This window comes from Odontesthes bonariensis, chromosome 20, assembly GCF_027942865.1.
Source record: "Odontesthes bonariensis isolate fOdoBon6 chromosome 20, fOdoBon6.hap1, whole genome shotgun sequence".
Taxonomy (NCBI): Eukaryota; Metazoa; Chordata; class Actinopteri; order Atheriniformes; family Atherinopsidae; genus Odontesthes; species Odontesthes bonariensis.
In genome coordinates, this window is record NC_134525.1 from 11524988 (window position 1) to 11547047 (window position 22060).

A 22060-nucleotide genomic window follows, 5' to 3' on the forward strand; every position below is an offset into this window, starting at 1 on the left:
TGTGTGTCCGATCTGCCACACCAGCATGACATCTGATACAACTGCTATCGACATTTGGATAAAAGGAGGATATTTTCGCTCTACTCCAATGTAGGCGATGTCCCACCTTAAACTGAATCAGACCCAGTCATTCACAGGAGGTGCTAGTATTCACTCTATTAAAAACTGCAGTCCAAAGCTTTTCTGAGATTTCAGTTCCAAGCTCCTTCTCCCAGCCAGATTTGATCCTGTCCATCTTGGCATTGTCAAGATTCAAGATTCAAAGTTTTATTTGTCACATGCATTGTTGTACACGGTACACCATGCAGTGAAATGACCTTGACCGCCGTCCACAAAATACAAAATATAAACTAGGTAGCAAAGTAACATTAATGGAAGGTTAAAGTAAAATTAAAAATTCCTAAATTAGAATAGTAGAATATCAAATAAAATATATAAGCAAGATTAAAGTACAAAATAAGATTAAAAATATATACATATAGAATAAAATAGAGTAAAGTAACGTAAATATACGTATGTGCACAGGTTAAAGTCATGGGTATGTGCCAAAATGTGCAAAAGAAAATGCAGTTTGTCCTTTGACATGATAAGGTGGCAGTATTGACCAGTATGACATGTTTTGCTTGAACAGAGAGAGATGAGGAGAGCTTCGTGGGTGGTTCCTCCACCAGCTCGTTCTCCAGAGATCCCCTTGCTGGGTCTACAGAATGTCAAAGCTGTCACGCCGCTGGATTTAGGGCGCTTTAAGAGCAAAATGTTTCGCTCTGTGTTGGATAAGATGAAGGCTAAAGAGAACCTCGGCACGCCCAAACAAAACCAGGAGGGCGGCAGAAGGAACACGCTTCAGAAGGAGCCCTCGCTGCAGCTGGACACGCCTTCTCGTATTTTCAGCAGAGACCAGCTCTTCAAGATCTCCTTTAACATCAAGGTTTGGAGGTTTTCCTCATATTTGCAGCACAACATTCCCACTGGGACTTTTATAATCACATGCGTCTTTTTTTCAGGATGCACTCGAAGCTTTGGAAACTCCAGGTGGGAGATCGAAGCCGGTAGAGAGGGTGGATACTCCACTTACGGACCTTATCAAGAGGAACATGAAAGTGGCTCTGGCCAACAGCTCACGCACCAAAGTCTCCGAAATGGAAGCGGGGTCTGCGAGCCCCGAGCTTACAAAGACCGCTGAGAAGGAGGTAAACAACCTCTTAGTTACAAAGCTCAGTCATGGTGCCACTGACCAAAGAAATGAATGCATTCAACACTTTCCCCAACAGTCAGACTGTGTGTTCTGTACTACTTAACCTCTGTACAAATCCAGGCATCACCATTTATGTGTTTAGGTGCCACAACAAGAAGCTGGACCCCTGACTGGTGTTGTGATCTGTGTGGGAAAGAAACTGAGCAGAAGGTAGAGTAAATTAAATGCTGTCGCCGCCTCGCTTGGAGCCGACTTCAGGTATTCATACGTTTTTCCAAACGTCTTTAGAAGAATACGTTCACATTTTTAAAGGTTTTCTTCAACAATTCCTTATGCTGCTGCAGATATGAATAAATATTAGGGCTGGGCGAGTTAACTCGTTATTGTCGCGTTAATTATTCGACGCCGATAAATATTTTATCGCGCATTAACAGAGAGAGGGGGAACAACATGCAGCGCAGGGCCGTCTGATGCGGGACTCGAACCGGGGCCAGCTGCATGGGGTGCTTGTACATGGGGCGCCTGCTCAACCCGCTACGCCACGGACCACCCCTGTTTTTTTTATTTATTTTATTATTGTAAAAGTCTGTTGCTCACAGGCTTTTATTTAGTAGAAGTCTGTTGCTGTCTGCTGCGGAACAGGAAAAGAAAGTAATCAGCGGATCCACCAAACATGGAGAAGGGTACGGAACTTTTACTCGGCCATTTTCATTTTAAAGTTCTTCCAGACGGCGGAGTCGACAGAACCAAAGTCATCTGTAAACACTGCCAAGTTGAATCGTCTTCTCAGCGTAGTAGTTCCAGTCTAAAATATCACTTAAAGGCAAAACACACAACTGATAGCAGTAAGTTATTCAAGGAAACAGAGAGTGGAGCGAGGCTTCTACATAAAAACTACAGAAAGATGCTGATGTTAAAAGTGTGTTTGCACAACAAATGTTATGGCACTTTCATATGGCATTTTTGGATTTTGCGTACAAATGCGATTAATCGTGATTAATCAGGGAAATCATGTGATTAATTAGATTAAACATTTTAATCGTTGCCCAGCTCTAATTTTAATACTTACAGGAACTATTGACACATTTCCGGAGTCGACAAACGTGAAAAAACGACCAACGTGTTCATCATACGACTTGAAAAGATGTCCAAATCAGCCTCTTTAAAGGTTTTTCCCTCTTTCATGTGCGTACCACCCGGCCCGAAGGGAAAGAAAAATCTGAAGGAAACATTTATACACAGAAATTAACTGTGAGCCAACATTGCTGCAAAGCAGCCCTAAAAATGTGGATCAATCTTCCTATTTTCACTTTGATGAACATGGCCGAAAATGACCCAAACGTTACACGATCTCTTTCTACAGGTGGACGTGTGACGACACGGTGACGCACTACATCTACCAGGGTCGAGTCAGGGACAACAGCCGCGAATACAGAGGAGTGAAAGAAAGAGGGCTGCATGTGGTCTCCCAGTACTGGCTGCATGCTGTAGGTTTCCCACAACTGTAAACTGAGCCCGAAGTCTAACGCAGACATGGAGCATAATTATTAAAGGGATAGTTCGCCTCTTTTGACATGAAGCTGTATGACATGCCATATTAGGAATATCGTTTATGAACATCTTCTTACCCCCTGCTGCGTCCTGTGGGCAGAGTTCCAGCCTCGTTTTGGCGTTGATGAAGGTAGTCCGGCTAGTTGGCTGGGGTTTAAAAAAAAATTAAGCGTTTTGCTTCTCAGAACAATATGCGTTCAAAAGAGTAATACATTTCAGTATTACTCTTTTATTACAGTCAGACCTCACAATCGCTTGGCGCTATTTCTCTCTACCTTCGTATCACTGCGTGCTGTGTAAACTGTGCAGACCGAGCAGCAAACAGTGTAACAGGCGCGGCAGGCAGTGATACGAAGGGAGAGAAAATAGCGCCAAGCGATGTGAGGTCTGACTTTTTCCTGGAGAACGATTTTGTGATGCAAATGTATTACTCTTTTGAACGCACATTGTAGAAGCTAAGCCAATGCTTTAAGCCACTGAGGTATTTCGATATTAAAACCTAGGTGATGCGCTTGGACCATACCATGACGGATGAATAAGAATCCTGTTGTGTTTGACTTTTAATGCAAACAACTCCATTTAATTTGCAGCTCATGCTCTAAATCGCATATCTCATGGTTACATCCGCACGGAGCACAAAGTGATGCTGCACAGCAGTCAAAAACTGTTTGTTATTCCGGAAACACCTGACGAGCCCCCAAAGATACATGCAATATATAGGCTGGCCTGAGAAGCAAAACGCTTTATTTTCGCGACCCCCCCCCCCCAACTAGCCGGACTACCTTCATCAACGCCAAAACGAGGCTGGAATTCGGCTCATAGGACGCAGCAGGGGGTAAGAAAATGTTCATAAATGATGTTGCTGATATGGGATGTCATACAGCTTCATGTCAGAAGAGGCGAACTATCCCTTTAAGTTAGTTGGCACATGACTTTCCGTGTTTTTCCTTCAATCTGCAGGTAGAAATCACCTCAATCAAGCCTCAACCTTTGCTTAAAACCTCGTTTCATGCATTGTGTCGTTAAGAAGAAACATTCAATTATATTAAGATGCACTTAAATTTATTCTTCTTCTCAACAAAAACAGAAAATAGCAAATGAAAAACAGCTTTGATGTGCTCATTTCAGACAGTTGGCTGTTTAAATGTGTGTTTTCTTCGTGTTAAAGCTCAGTTAAATCTGTGACACACGGATACAGTTTGTACTTTCCGCACTAACACGCCACCGATCGCTTCCCGTTCAGTGTGCCGACGAGCAGAGGCACGTCCCGGAGTCCCTGTACCCTTTCACCTACAACCCCAAGATGAGCCTGAATATGAGCCAAGTGCCAAGCAACTCTCAGAGGTCTCCGCCTGTAACACGAACGCAACCTAAAGACAACACTGACCCCAAGCGTGACCAGGTGGGTCTAACGATGGCTGTGAGTCCTGTAATGCCTGTTAAAGTTTTACAGGTTTGTGTTTCTTTCCCTCTTTAATTGTTTCTTTATCTTTGTTTTTAGCCTGAGCTCACAGCTGTAGAAGAAGCTCCAACTCTGCGCCGTGTGAGCAATGGCAGCGCAGAGCAGGAAGAGATGAACGACCCTACTGAAAGGAGGGGTGAGCAGGTTTTCCAGCTGATACTTAATAACAGGTCTTTAAAGAACAGGGTGATTTGAGTGGTTTGGGCCTTTCAGATACTCTGGAAATGAGAGAGAACCTCCAGAGACAGCTGCAGGAGATCATGTCAGCCACTAAAATGGAAAGGAGGATATTTTCGCTCTACTCCAATGTAGGCGATGTCCCACCTTAAACTGAATCAGACCCAGTCATGCACAGGAGGTGCTAGTATTCACTCTATTAAAAACTGCAGTCCAAAGCTTTTCTGAGATTTCAGTTCCAAGCTCCTTCTCCCAGCCAGATTTGATCCTGTCCATCTTGGCATTGTCAAGATTCAAGATTCAAAGTTTTATTTGTCACATGCATTGTTGTACACGGTACACCATGCAGTGAAATGACCTTGACCGCCGTCCACAAAATACAAAATATAAACTAGGTAGCAAAGTAACATTAATGGAAGGTTAAAGTAAAATTAAAAATTCCTAAATTAGAATAGTAGAATATCAAATAAAATATATAAGCAAGATTAAAGTACAAAATAAGATTAAAAATATATACATGTAGAATAAAATAGAGTAAAGTAACGTAAATATATGTATGTGCACAGGTTAAAGTCATGGGTATGTGCCAAAATGTGCAAAAGAAAATGCAGTTTGTCCTTTGACATGATAAGGTGGCAGTATTGACCAGTATGACATGTTTTGCTTGAACAGAGAGAGATGAGGAGAGCTTCGTGGGTGGTTCCCAGAAGCCGGCGATGCCTCCACCAGCTCGTTCTCCAGAGATCCCCTTGCTGGGTCTACAGAATGTCAAAGCTGTCACGCCGCTGGATTTAGGGCGCTTTAAGAGCAAAATGTTTCGCTCTGTGTTGGATAAGATGAAGGCTAAAGAGAACCTCGGCACGCCCAAACAAAACCAGGAGGGCGGCAGAAGGAACACGCTTCAGAAGGAGCCCTCGCTGCAGCTGGACACGCCTTCTCGTATTTTCAGCAGAGACCAGCTCTTCAAGTTCTCCTTTAACATCAAGGTTTGGAGGTTTTCCTCATATTTGCAGCACAACATTCCCACTGGGACTTTTATAATCACATGCGTCTTTTTTTCAGGATGCACTCGAAGCTTTGGAAACTCCAGGTGGGAGATCGAAGCCGGTAGAGAGGGTGGATACTCCACTTACGGACCTTATCAAGAGGAACATGAAAGTGGCTCTGGCCAACAGCTCACGCACCAAAGTCTCCGAAATGGAAGCGGGGTCTGCGAGCCCCGAGCTTACAAAGACCGCTGAGAAGGAGGTAAACAACCTCTTAGTTACAAAGCTCAGTCATGGTGCCACTGACCAAAGAAATGAATGCATTCAACACTTTCCCCAACAGTCAGACTGTGTGTTCTGTACTACTTAACCTCTGTACAAATCCAGGCATCACCATTTATGTGTTTAGGTGCCACAACAAGAAGCTGGACCCCTGACTGGTGTTGTGATCTGTGTGGGAAAGAAACTGAGCAGAATGCAGAGTAAATTAAATGCTATCGCCGCCTCGCTTGGAGCCGACTTCAGGTATTCATACGTTTTTCCAAACGTCTTTCGAAGAAAACGTTCACATTTTTAAAGGTTTTCTTCAACAATCCTGATGCTGCTGCAGATATGAATAAATATTAGGGCTGGGCGAGTTAACTCGTTATTGTCGCGTTAATTATTCGACGCCGATAAATATTTTATCGCGCATTAACAGAGAGAGGGGGAACAACATGCAGCACAGGGCCGTCTGATGCGGGACTCGAACCGGGGCCAGCTGCATGGGGTGCTTGTACATGGGGCGCCTGCTCAACCCACTACGCCACGGACCACCCCTGTTTTTTTTATTTATTTTATTATTGTAAAAGTCTGTTGCTCACAGGCTTTTATTTGGTAAAAGTCTGTTGCTGTCTGCTGCGGAACCGGAAAAGAAAGTAATCAGCGGATCCACCAAACATGGAGAAGGGTACGGAGCTTTTACTCGGCCATTTTCATTTTAAAGTTCTTCCAGACGGCGGAGTCGACAGAACCAAAGTCATCTGTAAACACTGCCAAGTTGAATCGTCTTCTCAGCGTAGTAGTTCCAGTCTAAAATATCACTTAAAGGCAAAACACACAACTGATAGCAGCAAGTCATTCAAGGAAACAGACAGTGGAGCGAGGCTTCTACATAAAAACTACAGAAAGATGCTGATGTTAAAAGTGTGTTTGCACAACAAATGTTATGGCACTTTCATTCATATGGCATTTTTGGATTTTGCGTACAAATGCGATTAATCGTGATTAATCAGGGAAATCATGTGATTAATTAGATTAAACATTTTAATCGTTGCCCAGCTCTAATTTTAATACTTACAGGAACTATTGAAACATTTCCGGAGTCGACAAACGTGAAAAAACGACCAACGTGTTCATCATACGACTTGAAAAGATGTCCAAATCAGCCTCTTTAAAGGTTTTTCCCTCTTTCATGTGCGTACCACCCGGCCCGAAGGGGAAAGAAAAATCTGAAGGAAACATTTATACACAGAAATTAACTGTGAGCCAACATTGCTGCAAAGCAGCCCTAAAAATGTGGATCAATCTTCCTATTTTCACTTTGATGAACATGGCCGAAAATGACCCAAACGTTACACGATCTCTTTCTACAGGTGGACGTGTGACGACACGGTGACGCACTACATCTACCAGGGTCGAGTCAGGGACAACAGCCGCGAATACAGAGGAGTGAAAGAAAGAGGGCTGCATGTGGTCTCCCAGTACTGGCTGCATGCTGTAGGTTTCCCACAACTGTAAACTGAGCCCGAAGTCTAACGCAGACATGGAGCATAATTATTAAAGGGATAGTTCGCCTCTTTTGACATGAAGCTGTATGACATGCCATATTAGGAATATCGTTTATGAACATCTTCTTACCCCCTGCTGCGTCCTGTGGGCAGAGTTCCAGCCTCGTTTTGGCGTTGATGAAGGTAGTCCGGCTAGTTGGCTGGGGTTTAAAAAAAAATTAAGAGTTTTGCTTCTCAGAACAATATGCGTTCAAAAGAGTAATACATTTCAGTATTACTCTTTTATTACAGTCAGACCTCACAATCGCTTGGCGCTATTTCTCTCTACCTTCGTATCACTGCGTGCTGTGTAAACTGTGCAGACCGAGCAGCAAACACTGTAACAGGCGCGGCAGGCAGTGATACGAAGGGAGAGAAAATAGCGCCAAGCGATGTGAGGTCTGACTTTTTCCTGGAGAACGATTTTGTGATGCAAATGTATTACTCTTTTGAACGCATATTGTAGAAGCTAAGCCAATGCTTTAAGCCACTGAGGTATTTCGATATTAAAACCTAGTTGACGCGCTTGGACCATACCATGACGGATGAATAAGAATCCTGTTGTGTTTGACTTTTAATGCAAACAACTCCATTTAATTTGCAGCTCATGCTCTAAATCGCATATCTCATGGTTACATCCGCTAGGAGCACAAAGTGATGCTGCACAGCAGTCAAAAACTGTTTGTTATTCCGGAAACACCTGACGAGCCCCCAAAGATACATGCAATATATAGGCTGGCCTGCCAATCACAATCTGACAAACAACAATTAACAGATCTGCTCCTACGCATATTGTTTTGAGAAGCAAAACGCTTTATTTTCGCGACCCCCCCCCCCCTTCCCCCCAAAACTAGCCGGACTACCTTCATCAACGCCAAAACGAGGCTGGAACTCGGCTCATAGGACGCAGCAGGGGGTAAGAAAATGTTCATAAATGATGTTGCTGATATGGGATGTCATACAGCTTCATGTCAGAAGAGGCGAACTATCCCTTTAAGTTAGTTGGCACATGACTTTCCGTGTTTTTCCTTCAATCTGCAGGTAGAAATCACCTCAATCAAGCCTCAACCTTTGCTTAAAACCTCGTTTCATGCATTGTGTCGTTAAGAAGAAACATTCAATTATATTAAGATGCACTTAAATTTATTCTTCTTCTCAACAAAAACAGAAAATAGCAAATGAAAAACAGCTTTGATGTGCTCATTTCAGACAGTTGGCTGTTTAAATGTGTGTTTTCTTCGTGTTAAAGCTCAGTTAAATCTGTGACACACGGATACAGTTTGTACTTTCCGCACTAACACGCCACCGATCGCTTCCCGTTCAGTGTGCCGACGAGCAGAGGCACGTCCCGGAGTCCCTGTACCCTTTCACCTACAACCCCAAGATGAGCCTGAATATGAGCCAAGTGCCAAGCAACTCTCGGAGGTCTCCGCCTGTAACACGAACGCAACCTAAAGACAACACTGACCCCAAGCGTGACCAGGTGGGTCTAACGATGGCTGTGAGTCCTGTAATGCCTGTTAAAGTTTTACAGGTTTGTGTTTCTTTCCCTCTTTAATTGTTTCTTTATCTTTGTTTTTAGCCTGAGCTCACAGCTGTAGAAGAAGCTCCAACTCTGCGCCGTGTGAGCGATGGCAGCGCAGAGCAGGAAGAGATGAACGACCCTACTGAAAGGAGGGGTGAGCAGGTTTTCCAGCTGATACTTAATAACAGGTCTTTAAAGAACAGGGTGATTTGAGTGGTTTGGGCCTTTCAGATACTCTGGAAATGAGAGAGAACCTCCAGAGACAGCTGCAGGAGATCATGTCAGCCACTAAAATGGAAAGGAGGATATTTTCGCTCTACTCCAATGTAGGCGATGTCCCACCTTAAACTGAATCAGACCCAGTCATGCACAGGAGGTGCTAGTATTCACTCTATTAAAAACTGCAGTCCAAAGCTTTTCTGAGATTTCAGTTCCAAGCTCCTTCTCCCAGCCAGATTTGATCCTGTCCATCTTGGCATTGTCAAGATTCAAAGTTTTATTTGTCACATGCATTGTTGTACACGGTACACCATGCAGTGAAATGACCTTGACCGCCGCCCACAAAATACAAAATATAAACTAGGTAGCAAAGTAACATTAATGGAAGGTTAAAGTAAAATTAAAAATTCCTAAATTAGAATAGTAGAATATCAAATAAAATATATAAGCAAGATTAAAGTACAAAATAAGATTAAAAATATATACATGTAGAATAAAATAGAGTAAAGTAACGTAAATATACGTATGTGCACAGGTTAAAGTCATGGGTATGTGCCAAAATGTGCAAAAGAAAATGCAGTTTGTCCTTTGACATGATAAGGTGGCAGTATTGACCAGTATGACATGTTTTGCTTGAACAGAGAGAGATGAGGAGAGCTTCGTGGGTGGTTCCCAGAAGCCGGCGATGCCTCCACCAGCTCGTTCTCCAGAGATCCTCTTGCTGGGTCTACAGAATGTCAAAGCTGTCATGCCGCTGGATTTAGGGTGCTTTAAGAGCAAAATGTTTCGCTCTGTGTTGGATAAGATGAAGGCTAAAGAGAACCTCGGCACGCCCAAACAAAACCAGGAGGGCGGCAGAAGGAACACGCTTCAGAAGGAGCCCTCGCTGCAGCTGGACACGCCTTCTCGTATTTTCAGCAGAGACCAGCTCTTCAAGTTCTCCTTTAACATCAAGGTTTGGAGGTTTTCCTCATATTTGCAGCACAACATTCCCACTGGGACTTTTATAATCACATGCGTCTTTTTTTCAGGATGCACTCGAAGCTTTGGAAACTCCAGGTGGGAGATCGAAGCCGGTAGAGAAGGTGGATACTCCACTTACGGACCTTATCAAGAGGAACATGAAAGTGGCTCTGGCCAACAGCTCACGCACCAAAGTCTCCGAAATGGAAGCGGGGTCTGCGAGCCCCGAGCTTACAAAGACCGCTGAGAAGGAGGTAAACAACCTCTTAGTTACAAAGCTCAGTCATGGTGCCACTGACCAAAGAAATGAATGCATTCAACACTTTCCCCAACAGTCAGACTGTGTGTTCTGTACTACTTAACCTCTATACAAATCCAGGCATCACCATTTATGTGTTTAGGTGCCACAACAAGAAGCTGGACCCCTGACTGGTGTTGTGATCTGTGTGGGAAAGAAACTGAGCAGAATGCAGAGTAAATTAAATGCTATCGCCGCCTCGCTTGGAGCCGACTTCAGGTATTCATACGTTTTTCCAAACGTCTTTTGAAGAAAACGTTCACATTTTTAAAGGTTTTCTTCAACAATCCTGATGCTGCTGCAGATATGAATAAATATTAGGGCTGGGCGAGTTAACTCGTTATTATCGCGTTAATTATTCGACGCCGATAAATATTTTATCGCGCATTAACAGAGAGAGGGGGAACAACATGCAGCACAGGGCCGTCTGATGCGGGACTCGAACCGGGGCCAGCTGCATGGGGTGCTTGTACATGGGGCGCCTGCTCAACCCACTACGCCACGGACAACCCCTGTTTTGTTTATTTATTTTATTATTGTAAAAGTCTGTTGCTCACAGGCTTTTATTTTGTAAAAGTCTGTTGCTGTCTGCTGCGGAACAGGAAAAGAAAGTAATCAGTGGATCCACCAAACATGGAGAAGGGTACGGAGCTTTTACTCGGCCATTTTCATTTTAAAGCTCTTCCAGACGGCGGAGTCGACAGAACCAAAGTCATCTGTAAACACTGCCAAGTTGAATCGTCTTCTCAGCGTAGGAGTTCCAGTCTAAAATATCACTAAAAGGCAAAACACACAACTGATAGCAGCAAGTCATTCAAGGAAACAGACAGTGGAGCGAGGCTTCTACATAAAAACTACAGAAAGATGCTGATGTTAAAAGTGTGTTTGCACAACAAATGTTATGGCACTTTCATTCATATGGCATTTTTGGATTTTGCGTACAAATGCGATTAAATGTGATTAATCAGGGAAATCATGTGATTAATTAGATTAAACATTTTAATCGTTGCCCAGCTCTAATTTTAATACTTACAGGAACTATTGAAACATTTCCGGAGTCGACAAACGTGAAAAAACGACCAACGTGTTCATCATACGACTTGAAAAGATGTCCAAATCAGCCTCTTTAAAGGTTTTTCCCTCTTTCATGTGCGTACCACCCGGCCCGAAGGGGAAAGAAAAATCTGAAGGAAACATTTATACACAGAAATGAACTGTGAGCCAACATTGCTGCAAAGCAGCCCTAAAAATGTGGATCAATCTTCCTATTTTCACTTTGATAAACATGGCCGAAAATGACCCAAACGTTACACGATCTCTTTCTACAGGTGGACGTGTGACGACACGGTGACGCACTACATCTACCAGGGTCGAGTCGGGGACAACAGCCGCGAATACAGAGGAGTGAAAGAAAGAGGGCTGCATGTGGTCTCCCAGTACTGGCTGCATGCTGTAGGTTTCCCACAACTGTAAACTGAGCCCGAAGTCTAACGCAGACATGGAGCATAATTATTAAAGGGATAGTTCGCCTCTTTTGACATGAAGCTGTGTGACATCCCATATTAGGAATATCGTTTATGAACATCTTCTTACCCCCTGCTGCGTCCTGTGGGCAGAGTTCCAGCCTCGTTTTGGCGTTGATGAAGGTAGTCCGGCTAGTTGGCTGGGGTTTAAAAAAAAATAAATTAAGAGTTTTGCTTCTCAGAACAATATGCGTTCAAAAGAGTAATACATTTCAGTATTACTCTTTTATTACAGTCAGACCTCACAATCGCTTGGCGCTATTTCTCTCTACCTTCGTATCACTGCGTGCTGTGTAAACTGTGCAGACCGAGCAGCAAACACTGTAACAGGCGCGGCAGGCAGTGATACGAAGGGAGAGAAAATAGCGCCAAGCGATGTGAGGTCTGACTTTTTCCTGGAGAACGATTTTGTGATGCAAATGTATTACTCTTTTGAACGCATATTGTAGAAGCTAAGCCAATGCTTTAAGCCACTGAGGTATTTCGATATTAAAACCTAGTTGATGCGCTTGGACCATACCATGACGGATGAATAAGAATCCTGTTGTGTTTGACTTTTAATGCAAACAACTCCATTTAATTTGCAGCTCATCCTCTAAATCGCATATCTCATGGTTACATCCACACGGAGCACAAAGTGATGCTGCACAGCAGTCAAAAACTGTTTGTTATTCCGGAAACACCTGACGAGCCCCCAAAGATACATGCAATATATAGGCTGGCCTGCCAATCACAATCTGACAAACAACAATTAACAGATCTGCTCCTACGCATATTGTTTTGAGAAGCAAAACGCTTTATTTTTGCGACCCCCCCCCCCCCAACTAGCCGGACTACCTTCATCAACGCCAAAACGAGGCTGGAACTCGGCTCATAGGACGCAGCAGGGGGTAAGAAAATGTTCATAAATGATGTTGCTGATATGGGATGTCATACAGCTTCATGTCAGAAGAGGCGAACTATCCCTTTAAGTTAGTTGGCACATGACTTTCAGTGTTTTTCCTTCAATCTGAGGGTATAAATCACCTCAATCAAGCCTCAACCTTTGCTTAAAACCTCGTTTCATGCATTGTGTCGTTAAGAAGAAACATTCAATTATATTAAGATGCACTTAAATTTATTCTTATTCTCAACAAAAACAGAAAATAGCAAATGAAAAACAGCTTTGATGTGCTCATTTCAGACAGTTGGCTGTTTAAATGTGTGTTTTCTTCGTGTTAAAGCTCAGTTAAATCTGTGACACACGGATACAGTTTGTACTTTCCGCACTAACACGCCACCGATCGCTTCCCGTTCAGTGTGCCGACGAGCAGAGGCACGTCCCGGAGTCCCTGTACCCTTTCACCTACAACCCCAAGATGAGCCTGAATATGAGCCAAGTGCCAAGCAACTCTCAGAGGTCTCCGCCTGTAACACGAACGCAACCTAAAGACAACACTGACCCCAAGCGTGACCAGGTGGGTCTAACGATGGTTGTGAGTCCTGTAATGCCTGTTAAAGTTTTACAGGTTTGTGTTTCTTTCCCTCTTTAATTGTTTCTTTATCTTTGTTTTTAGCCTGAGCTCACAGCTGTAGAAGAAGCTCCAACTCTGCGCCGTGTGATCGATGGCAGCGCAGAGCTGGAAGAGATGAACGACCCTACTGAAAGGAGGGGTGAGCAGGTTTTCCAGCTGATACTTAATAACAGGTCTTTAAAGAACAGGGTGATTTGAGTGGTTTGGGCCTTTCAGATACTCTGGAAATGAGAGAGAACCTCCAGAGACAGCTGCAGGAGATCATGTCAGCCACTAAAATGACGACTGGGAGGCGCACTTCAGTCAGACAGGCAAGGATGGGATCAGGAGGGGCCGACTCTGGCCCGCAGACACCTGACGGGAACCGAGGGGGACGTAGCGGGAACAGACAGACTCTGGAAGCTCCGAGGTACATAAGATGCTAATTTATTTGGGATCATATTTGCCTAACGACCATCTAAGAAACATCAACAGAATTAAAGGTTTCCTCTCCCAAAAAGACCAGGAGAGACTCATCCATGCATTCATCTGCAGTAGACCCGATTACTGTAACGCTCTTTTAACTGGACTTCCCAAAAAGAGCATTAAACATCTGCAGCTCATCCAGAACGCTGCTGCTGGAGTTTTAACCCAGACTGAGAGATCTGAACACATCACAGCAGCTTTAAAATCTTTACTCTGGCTTCCCGTCAGTCACAGAATAGATTTTAAAAGCCTGCTGATGGTTTACAATCTGTGATCTGTTCAGAGAATATAAAGCCAGCAGAGCTCTTAGATCCAAGGACTCAGGTCAGCTGGTCCAGTCCAGAGTCCAGACTAAACATGGAGAAGCAGCATTTAGCTGTTACCAATGCCGGTTTGGCAATGGTATTATCCGGGACCTATCCCGGCCCAAACCATCGACCTGGGCTGCTTGGCCCATGGGGAAAATAGTTGTAACTAATTTTTGTCACTTATCTTATTCTTGCATTAATATCAATTCAACTGTAGTCTGCATAAATTCACCATTGCAGCGCAGCCGCCTGCTGCATCACAGCAGATTAAATAGGTTCTACCATGTAAGGGAATTCTCTCCTCCCAAATGTTTCAGATGGTTTGGCCCATGGCTCGTCTTTTATGGCGCGAAACAGAGCGCGTCAGTGATGGAGGGTAGAAAGAGGCCAGGTGGAACAGAGAGGGCTAAGCTAAAATAAAGACAGGTGGCAGCCAAATTGACAGATATCTTCTCAAGACAAGCTGGTAGGTTACTGAGAGATATGGATAATAGGCCTGGTTGTGAATTTGATCAAATAGGCTATAACGTGGCGAACGTTTGCTATGCCAACTCAACTGTTATCTGACAGCTTTTGTTGTTAAATATGTAAAATATCACAATTTATATGATTTAAAAGTGTATTCCTATATTCAAAGAGGAACCAAACACTTTCTTTACATTCCAGTTCTGATGAATAATTGCTTAACGCTTTATCACGCTTTATCTCCTCATCAACTGTAGCCCACATTCCCACAGGCGCGCACATGTGGTTACTAACGCAATATTAAATAGGGGCGATCACATTTGTTGTTTGATATTTGTTATTAAATGCATCTCAAACATGCAATTAAAATAAGTATAATTATTTAGAAGGGCTGTGCAAATATTATACATGGTTCGCGTGCGCAGGGACAGGGGCAGTATGGCAGGACAGGGGCAGCGCGAGCACGTTGGGGTGTTTAGTTGCCTTTTTTAATTACTGGAGAGTCTGCACGCGCGTTCTATCCGCGGGAATCAGCATCATGTTTCATGTTCAAGCCTTCCCCTCCCATTTATTATAATGTGAGCTGAGCCCGCTCACGCCCGTGCAAGGAATAGACTGTTCTAGTTTCAAGTTGCAATGAGCACTTATCCGGACACCGCGCGGGCACGACGCTTTGATGTGAAAGGAAGAATCTGTTTTCTTGTTGATTTCTATCCATTTCGGACTGAACACGAATGCAGACACGTTCACGCCCCGTGCTTGCTGTGTGTAAACGAACCGAACACTTGCTTTACATTCCAGTTTTCCATTTTTTGACAAACAGTTTCAAATGTGCTTTCACGCTTATCTCCTCTGCAACTGTAACCTATTTCGTCTCGCCGTCATATCGTGCATTTCCACAGAGGCGCGCACACTGTGGTTATCAACTCACGATTAAATTTTTTTTTTTTTATTGTTATCGATTGTTTTCTAGCATCAGATCAGCAGACCACTTCCAGTGCTACTGATGATCCCAAGGAGGGCGCGACTACTGAAGGGCCAGGTAGAGGAAGATACTGTAGTTAGTCAAGATAGACATTTGTGATGTAAAATATTGGCATAGAGAAGAAAACCATAAGGCGGTAGGGTGGTAGACTAAATCATACAAATCATTTAACACAACCACAATTAAATAAATAAATGAATTAATCAGTGAATGAAAGGATAAATAAAGTGTGTCATGTTTTCCAGCAACATAGACAACTCTTAATGAACATTTTCTGTAGCCTCAGAGGATCAGGTGCAGTCTGAAGGAGAATGCACTCCATATCAGAGTGGCCTGAATTTGAATTAAATTCCCGGACTGAGAAAATGGCCCACCCCGGCCCTGGCTGTTACGCTGCAAACAAGTGGAACAAACTGCCAGTGGAGATTAAACTTTCACCAAGTGTAGACATTTTTAAATCCAGGTTAAAAACATTTATTTTCTCATGAGTCTATGCATGAAATCTGCACGATATCTTTGAAATTTATCTGGACTGTTGCTTGTTTTTAAATTCATTTAAATGATTTTATTTCTTTCTCTTTATATTCTTTTATGTATTTTTAATGCTTCTTGCACTCCCTGCTGCAATGCTTTTATTTCATGTAAAGCACTTTGAATTGTTTTGTACATGAAATGTGCTACAAGTAAATTTGATTTGATTAAAAAGCTAAATGTGTTTAGGTTCCACCGTCCTGTTTCCAGGGTGCCCAGAGAAGCAGCTCTGGACATCAACACGGAGCCGTCTCAGAGCGAGCAGATGGTCTGGGATGACCCAACAGCCCGGGAGGAGAGGGCGAAGCTGGCCGATAATTTACAATGGCCCGGCAGCACTCGGAGCCCCTCGCCCTCGCACCTCCCCCCAACGCAGAAACCGGACCCCAATTCAGGGACTCTATGACTGACTCAGAGCTGGTAGAGCTGGGTGAGAACACGCACATGGAAACACCAGAACTGGGCCTTAAAATCCGGGTCTGAGTCTACGCTAACGCCCAGATTTCTGGCTTGGTTTGTGCATTTTTTTTAGCATTTTAAACTGTTATTCTTTGGCTCTGAAGACAATAATTTCCCTTTGGTCTTTCTTTAAATGGAGGAACTTCTGGAACATGTAGCTGTTCATTTATTCCACACACTTTTCTAAAAGTTATAATCCCCTGACGATATTTTACATTACGGTCATTTTGCAGACGCTTTTATCCAAAGCGACTTACAATAAGTGTGTTCCACATCGGTGGGCAAAAGAACTTCCGGTCACAAGAAATCATAAGTGCATTTCCTTCCTAAACCAAACAGCTAAGAGCAGAACTAGTGCCAGAGTAAGTGCGGTAAGTTAGGTACCGAGACACATGGGAAGACAATTTAGGAAACTTTAGGAATTTTTTCTTTAGGAAACTTGCAGTCAATTACAAAGAGCCAAAGGAATTAATTACATGATAATGGACAAATGTGGTGCAGCTTTAATCCCTTAAATTGAGCGTGAGATGGTTTATATCACTGTGCTCTCTGTTCTCACAGCTGCTTGTGATGTTATTGAGCAGCAAATGGGTCAAAGGGTCATGACGCCCCCATCAGAGGAGCCCGAGGACGACATCCTCACTCCTAAAGCTCCCAGCATCGCTTTTCCTCTCGCCAACCCGGCGGTAGCCCCTGAGCCACAGGTGAGGCTTCACATCCGTGGGTTTGAAGCTTTTTTTTTTTTTTTTATCATCCTGCTCCAACGAGCTGCCGCTCCAAATGTTGTTTGGTTTGTTTCAGGAGGAGAACGGGGAAGAAAAGCAGCCTCCCAGATTTCAGCTGTCCTCCCTCAGTCCTCAGGAGCGCATCGACTACAGTCGCCTCATAGAGGAGCTGGGTGAGTGTCCCGCCTAACCTGAGATCTAATGGTGTGTCATTGCGCTGCGAAGGCAGAACATCACAGACCTCTTCCAACAAAGCTGTGAGCTCCGTACCAACACACTGCTCATGAATCACTAATAAAACTCCTTAGTGCCTTAAAGGGATAGTTCGGGATATTTGACATGGATCTGTATGGCATCACCATAACCAGTGTCGTGCATTCAAACTGACTTACCCCCGACAGTGTCCTGTGAGCCGAGTTCTTGTCCAGTGTTGGTCAAGGCGAAAGTAGTCCGGCTTGTTTGCTGGGGTCAAGAAATCAGCGCGTTTTTCTTCCTAAAACAGTACGTGTGCTAAAGAGTGATTTATTTCATCACAAAAACCGAAGCCGGCAAAAGTCACTCCTCGTTATCACATGGGCCCTACTGTCTCTCATTGTGTATCAGTGCGCACGTCATTTTGACCGCGAGCTGTGCGCACGAGTCTTTCTGTTCTTTGGCAGTGCGCAACACTTACTCTGCAGACAACTGGCCATCGGGTCCAGCTGGTCTGGGACGCCTCTTCCAGTTGATCTTGGGAACATGGAAAAAAGTTCTCAGACGCCTGCATTCAGGAGTGCAGGGAAGTCACCGTTATTTGTGATGCAGGCAGCAGCTGTCCCGCGGCCGCCGACATCCTCATCTATGGAAAGGTTTTATATCTGGGGCATAACTAAATCCCACTCGTGGCAGCAGTAACATTCCACCTCTGCCTGCATTACTTCGCACTTCAAACAAGTGCACCAGGATTTGTCGGCCACCCTGGGTATCGCAGCTCCAGCAGTGGCTCCAGCTTCTGTTTCCATCACTTCTCTGTCCACCCTCTCTCTTTCTGCCCGATCTAAGTCCATTTGGCGAACTTCCTCCTCAGTATAAACGGGTTCATAAAGATACCCCCTTGGCTCTGAACGGAAGTCAATATGTTCCTCGTCGCTCTCGTTGTCAGACATCTTCCCGAGCAGTAAACAAAGTGAACTCGTGTGCACAGCTCGCGGTCAGAATGACGTGCGCACTGATACACAATGAGAGACAGTATAGGGCCCAAGTGATAACGAGGAGTGACTTTTGCCGGCTTCGGTTTTTGTGATGAAATAAATCACTCTTTAGCACACGTACTGTTTTGGGAAGAAAAACGCGCTGATTTCTTGACCCCAGCAAACAAGCCGGACTACTTTCGCCTTGACCAACACTGGACAAGAACTCGGCTCACAGGACACTGTCGGGGGTAAGTCAGTTTGAATGCACGACACTGGTTATGGTGATGCCATACAGATCCATGTCAAATATCCCGAACTATCCCTTTAATGTGGAACTTCAGGCTGAATATATCACTTCAAAATGGAGCTCTGGAGTGAAACGAACAATTTTCCTGTTTTATTATCGGGTTAGTGGTTGGAGCCCCAGAGCAGGTACATTACATCCTGTGCACAGACTCTGTGTCCCTTTCTGTTTGTAACTGTAGGCGGGATCGTCCTGGACAAGCAGTCCTTCGACCCCAGCTGCTCCCACATCATTGTCGGGAGTCCTCTGGGGAACAAGAAGTATCTTGCAGCTATGGCAGCAGGTAAATGGATCCTGCACCGCTCCTACCTGGAGGCCTGTCGCTCTGTGGGCCACTTCATTCAGGTCAGAGGCTAAAACTCCGCTGTGTTTGCACATCTCCACATCTTTCATTCTTCCTGCAGCTAAGACGTCTTGCGTTCAGTTTGGTGTCAGTTTCTGTCCTTTTTCCCTCTTCTGACACATTTATTTTTGTGTTTTTTTTGGTGTCTCATCTGATGTCTCTGTTCATGGTTCAGGAGGATGAGTATGAGTGGGGCAGCAGCTCTATTCTGGACGCGCTGCCCTCCATCACCTCCCAGCAGAGGAGACTGGCTTTAGCTGCCGTGCGCTGGAGAAAGGCTCTTCAGGGAAGCTCTGAAGATGAGGTGCAGACATGCTGCTGTAGAGCTCATAATCACCCTTGAGATGGACATTTCCCCTAAAGAAGCTTTGTTGTTTTTCAGGGAGCCTTCGGAGGATGGACTGTGATGCTGAACATGGACCAGAGCAGAGAATCAGGCTTCAGACGGTTACTGCAGTCTGGCGAGGCAAAGGTTCCTCTTTGCTTTGCTTTGCTTTTACGAGCCACATCCAATGTTGTTTAGTTGTTGCTGACAGGTCAAAACTGCTAACTTGAGATTTTCTCAGACACAAGATTAGTAACACTAATGCTCTCAACGCCATTTAGTCACTTTTTTGTTTTTCATAACTGATTTTTTTTTTTTTTTTTTTTTTTTTTTTATTTGACATATACATGCATACAAACACAAACTCATCAAACACAGAGGGGGTGTATATTATATGCAGTTATACTTGCTTAAAGTTCTCAAAAGTCCTTTCTCTCCTTTTTTTTTTTTCTTCCACTGACTAGATCTTTGTAAATTTCAGTCACTGTTTTGCACCTTTACGTCATATTCCCGCTAATCCGATCCTCTTCTTCGCTCTATGTGCCCTAACGAGCATTCTGCGTTAATATGAGTACTTTACAAGTGAGAAAAACAACCATACAAAGTACGAGTCATTTACAGGTGAGAGCAACAACAATACAAAAAGAAAAAGAAAGAACCTACTCTCCTGTAATTAATTAATAAATAAGAAAAACAAGAACATAGAGGTAACTAGAGTCCCGGCATTGCCTGTATAATAATGACCATCTTTTATCAAACATGTCTGTTTTCAGCTGTAGTCTTGCTATGAATTTTTTCCATGATAAACACATTTTTTACCCCGTCTCTCCATTGCATTATGCTTGGAGGCTGTGGTTTCAACCAGGAAGCTGTTATAGTCTTCTTTGCTATCAGCAGCAGGATTCTCAGTAAATATTTAGAGCTCTTATCTGTCATACTGTCAGGAATTATACCCAAAATGTAAAGTGCTGGTTCTAGATGGAGGTTAATGCCCATAATCTGTTTAATTTCCTTTTGAATATTCTTCCAAAAATCCTGTATTTTTGGGCAATCCCAGAATATGAGTGGAGTCACCCACTGCTCCACACTCCCTCCAACATAAATCGGTTGTATTGCTGTATTTCCATGTCATGAACGGAGTGTAAAAGTAACATTTAGTCACTTTTGAGTCAAAGCTCTTCACGGTTTCATTCAAACAAAAGTAGAATATTTGTGCTGTACATCATGTGGTACTCCGGCTTCCTCCCACTGTCTAAAAACAGCATGTTAGCTTAATTGGCGTCTAAAATTGTCCTTAGGGGTGAGGGTGGTTGTTTGTCTCGTTTGTCTCTGTGTGGTCCTGTGATGGACTGGCGGCCTGTACAGGGTGCACCCCGCCTTTTGCTCTTTTCCTGAATGTTAAGTCGTGTTTTTATCTAAAAAAAATAAGTCATATCGTGGGATATGCATACATGTTCCACCAAAACTGTGAAGGATTTCAGTGTTGACCCTCAAAAGAAGTCAAACACTCAGCGGAAACAGAGTCTTTAAGACATTGTTTTCTTGAATTTAGTGTTTTGCAGCCCAGCCTTGCTGTAGTTCCTAACCTGTGCTCACTGTGCAGGTGCTGCCCAGTCCCTCCCCGTCCTTGTACAAAGACGCTTCGCACCTCTTCGCAGACTTTAGTCGGCTGAAACCCGGAGACTTCCGCGTGGACGTCTCAGAAGCGACCGCGCAGGGCGTGACGTGCTTGAAGCCGGAGTACATCGCAGATTACCTCATGCAGGTGAGCGCACCTTTATTTCCCGTTCTTTTTTTTTTTTTTACTGTTGTGAAGCAGATAAAAGATCATTTTACGGCGTTTCGTGCAAAGATTCCAGCTTGTTTTCTTGTCCCAAGGAGCCAACTCCACCTATTGGGCTGTACCACCTGACTGCAGCGCCCTCTGAAGAAGATTCAGGGACTCAGTCTTGTAAACGCCGCAGCAGACGCCTCCAGACTCGTAAAGAGCTGTCTGAACTGACACCCTAACGCCAACATTATAGCTGCTGAATGTTCATTGTGAAAATAATTGTAATTGAGCCTTTTTCTTTCTTTTTTAATGCCTTGTATAAAAATAAAACAAAATCAACACCTGTTTTGTACTTTTGTGCATTTTCCACACAAAGCGCTGCAGCTGCTGCAGCTGCTGCCACCTGCACTGGGAGGCTGTTGTGATGGATGAGTCCACGACCGTCTGCAGAAATGTTGAGTCATGCTTTGGAATCGGGTGTGTTGAGATGCTTCGGCCTGTAGGGAGCAGTGCACCATCATTGCACGCCTCAGGCGGCAGTGGCGTATCCAGAACATTTTTACTAGGGTGGCCAAGATGTGGCACAAAAATAGTCTTGAGGTGGCCATGGAATCACGAAATTATACACACCTCACAGATATTCGCGAGGCGTCTGGCTGCTCTCTTGAGATATTCGGCCATGAAACGGTTTCCTATGGGCAAGCTTATACAGGCACAAACTATGCTGTTTATAATTTATTAATTACTCTACACTAGCACTGATAACGTGGAGGTGCGTCGCTTACTTAAAAATATCTCAATTGAGCAGCCAGACGCCTCGCGAATATCTTCGGAACAGCTCCAAATGACCAACAACAAGCAGGGGTGAGTAGAACATCATGCTATAATGTGAAATCAAGGGCCCAATGTCAAAAAAAAAACGGTCTTGTCCTTTAAGAAAGAGGAAAAAATCCAGCAAAGACCTGACACAGGAGCTGAGAGATGCA

General features: G+C 44.0%; 1 protein-coding gene and 1 pseudogene across 1 annotated transcript; both read left to right on the plus strand.

Moving 5' to 3' along the window:
* The first annotated feature begins 637 nt into the window (after positions 1-637).
* LOC142370498 (DNA topoisomerase 2-binding protein 1-like) lies at positions 638-21314 on the plus strand (annotated as a pseudogene).
* On the plus strand, positions 9468-13419 carry LOC142370440 (DNA topoisomerase 2-binding protein 1-like). Its single transcript, XM_075453017.1, has 7 exons — positions 9468-9471; positions 9565-9878; positions 9955-10140; positions 10288-10403; positions 11513-11636; positions 13006-13164; positions 13264-13419. The coding sequence occupies exons 1-7, from the start codon at positions 9468-9470 to the stop codon at positions 13417-13419; spliced, it is 1059 nt and encodes a 352-aa protein (XP_075309132.1).
* Positions 21315-22060: the final 746 nt, after the last annotated feature.

Bases quoted from the DNA above. Each gene is read 5' to 3' on its own strand.
- LOC142370440 (XM_075453017.1), top strand. The intron at 10,141-10,287 runs GTAAACAACCTC...TTATGTGTTTAG, and splicing joins CAAAGACCGCTGAGAAGGAG to GTGCCACAACAAGAAGCTGG. The intron at 11,637-13,005 runs GTAGGTTTCCCA...CTTCCCGTTCAG, and splicing joins CCCAGTACTGGCTGCATGCT to TGTGCCGACGAGCAGAGGCA.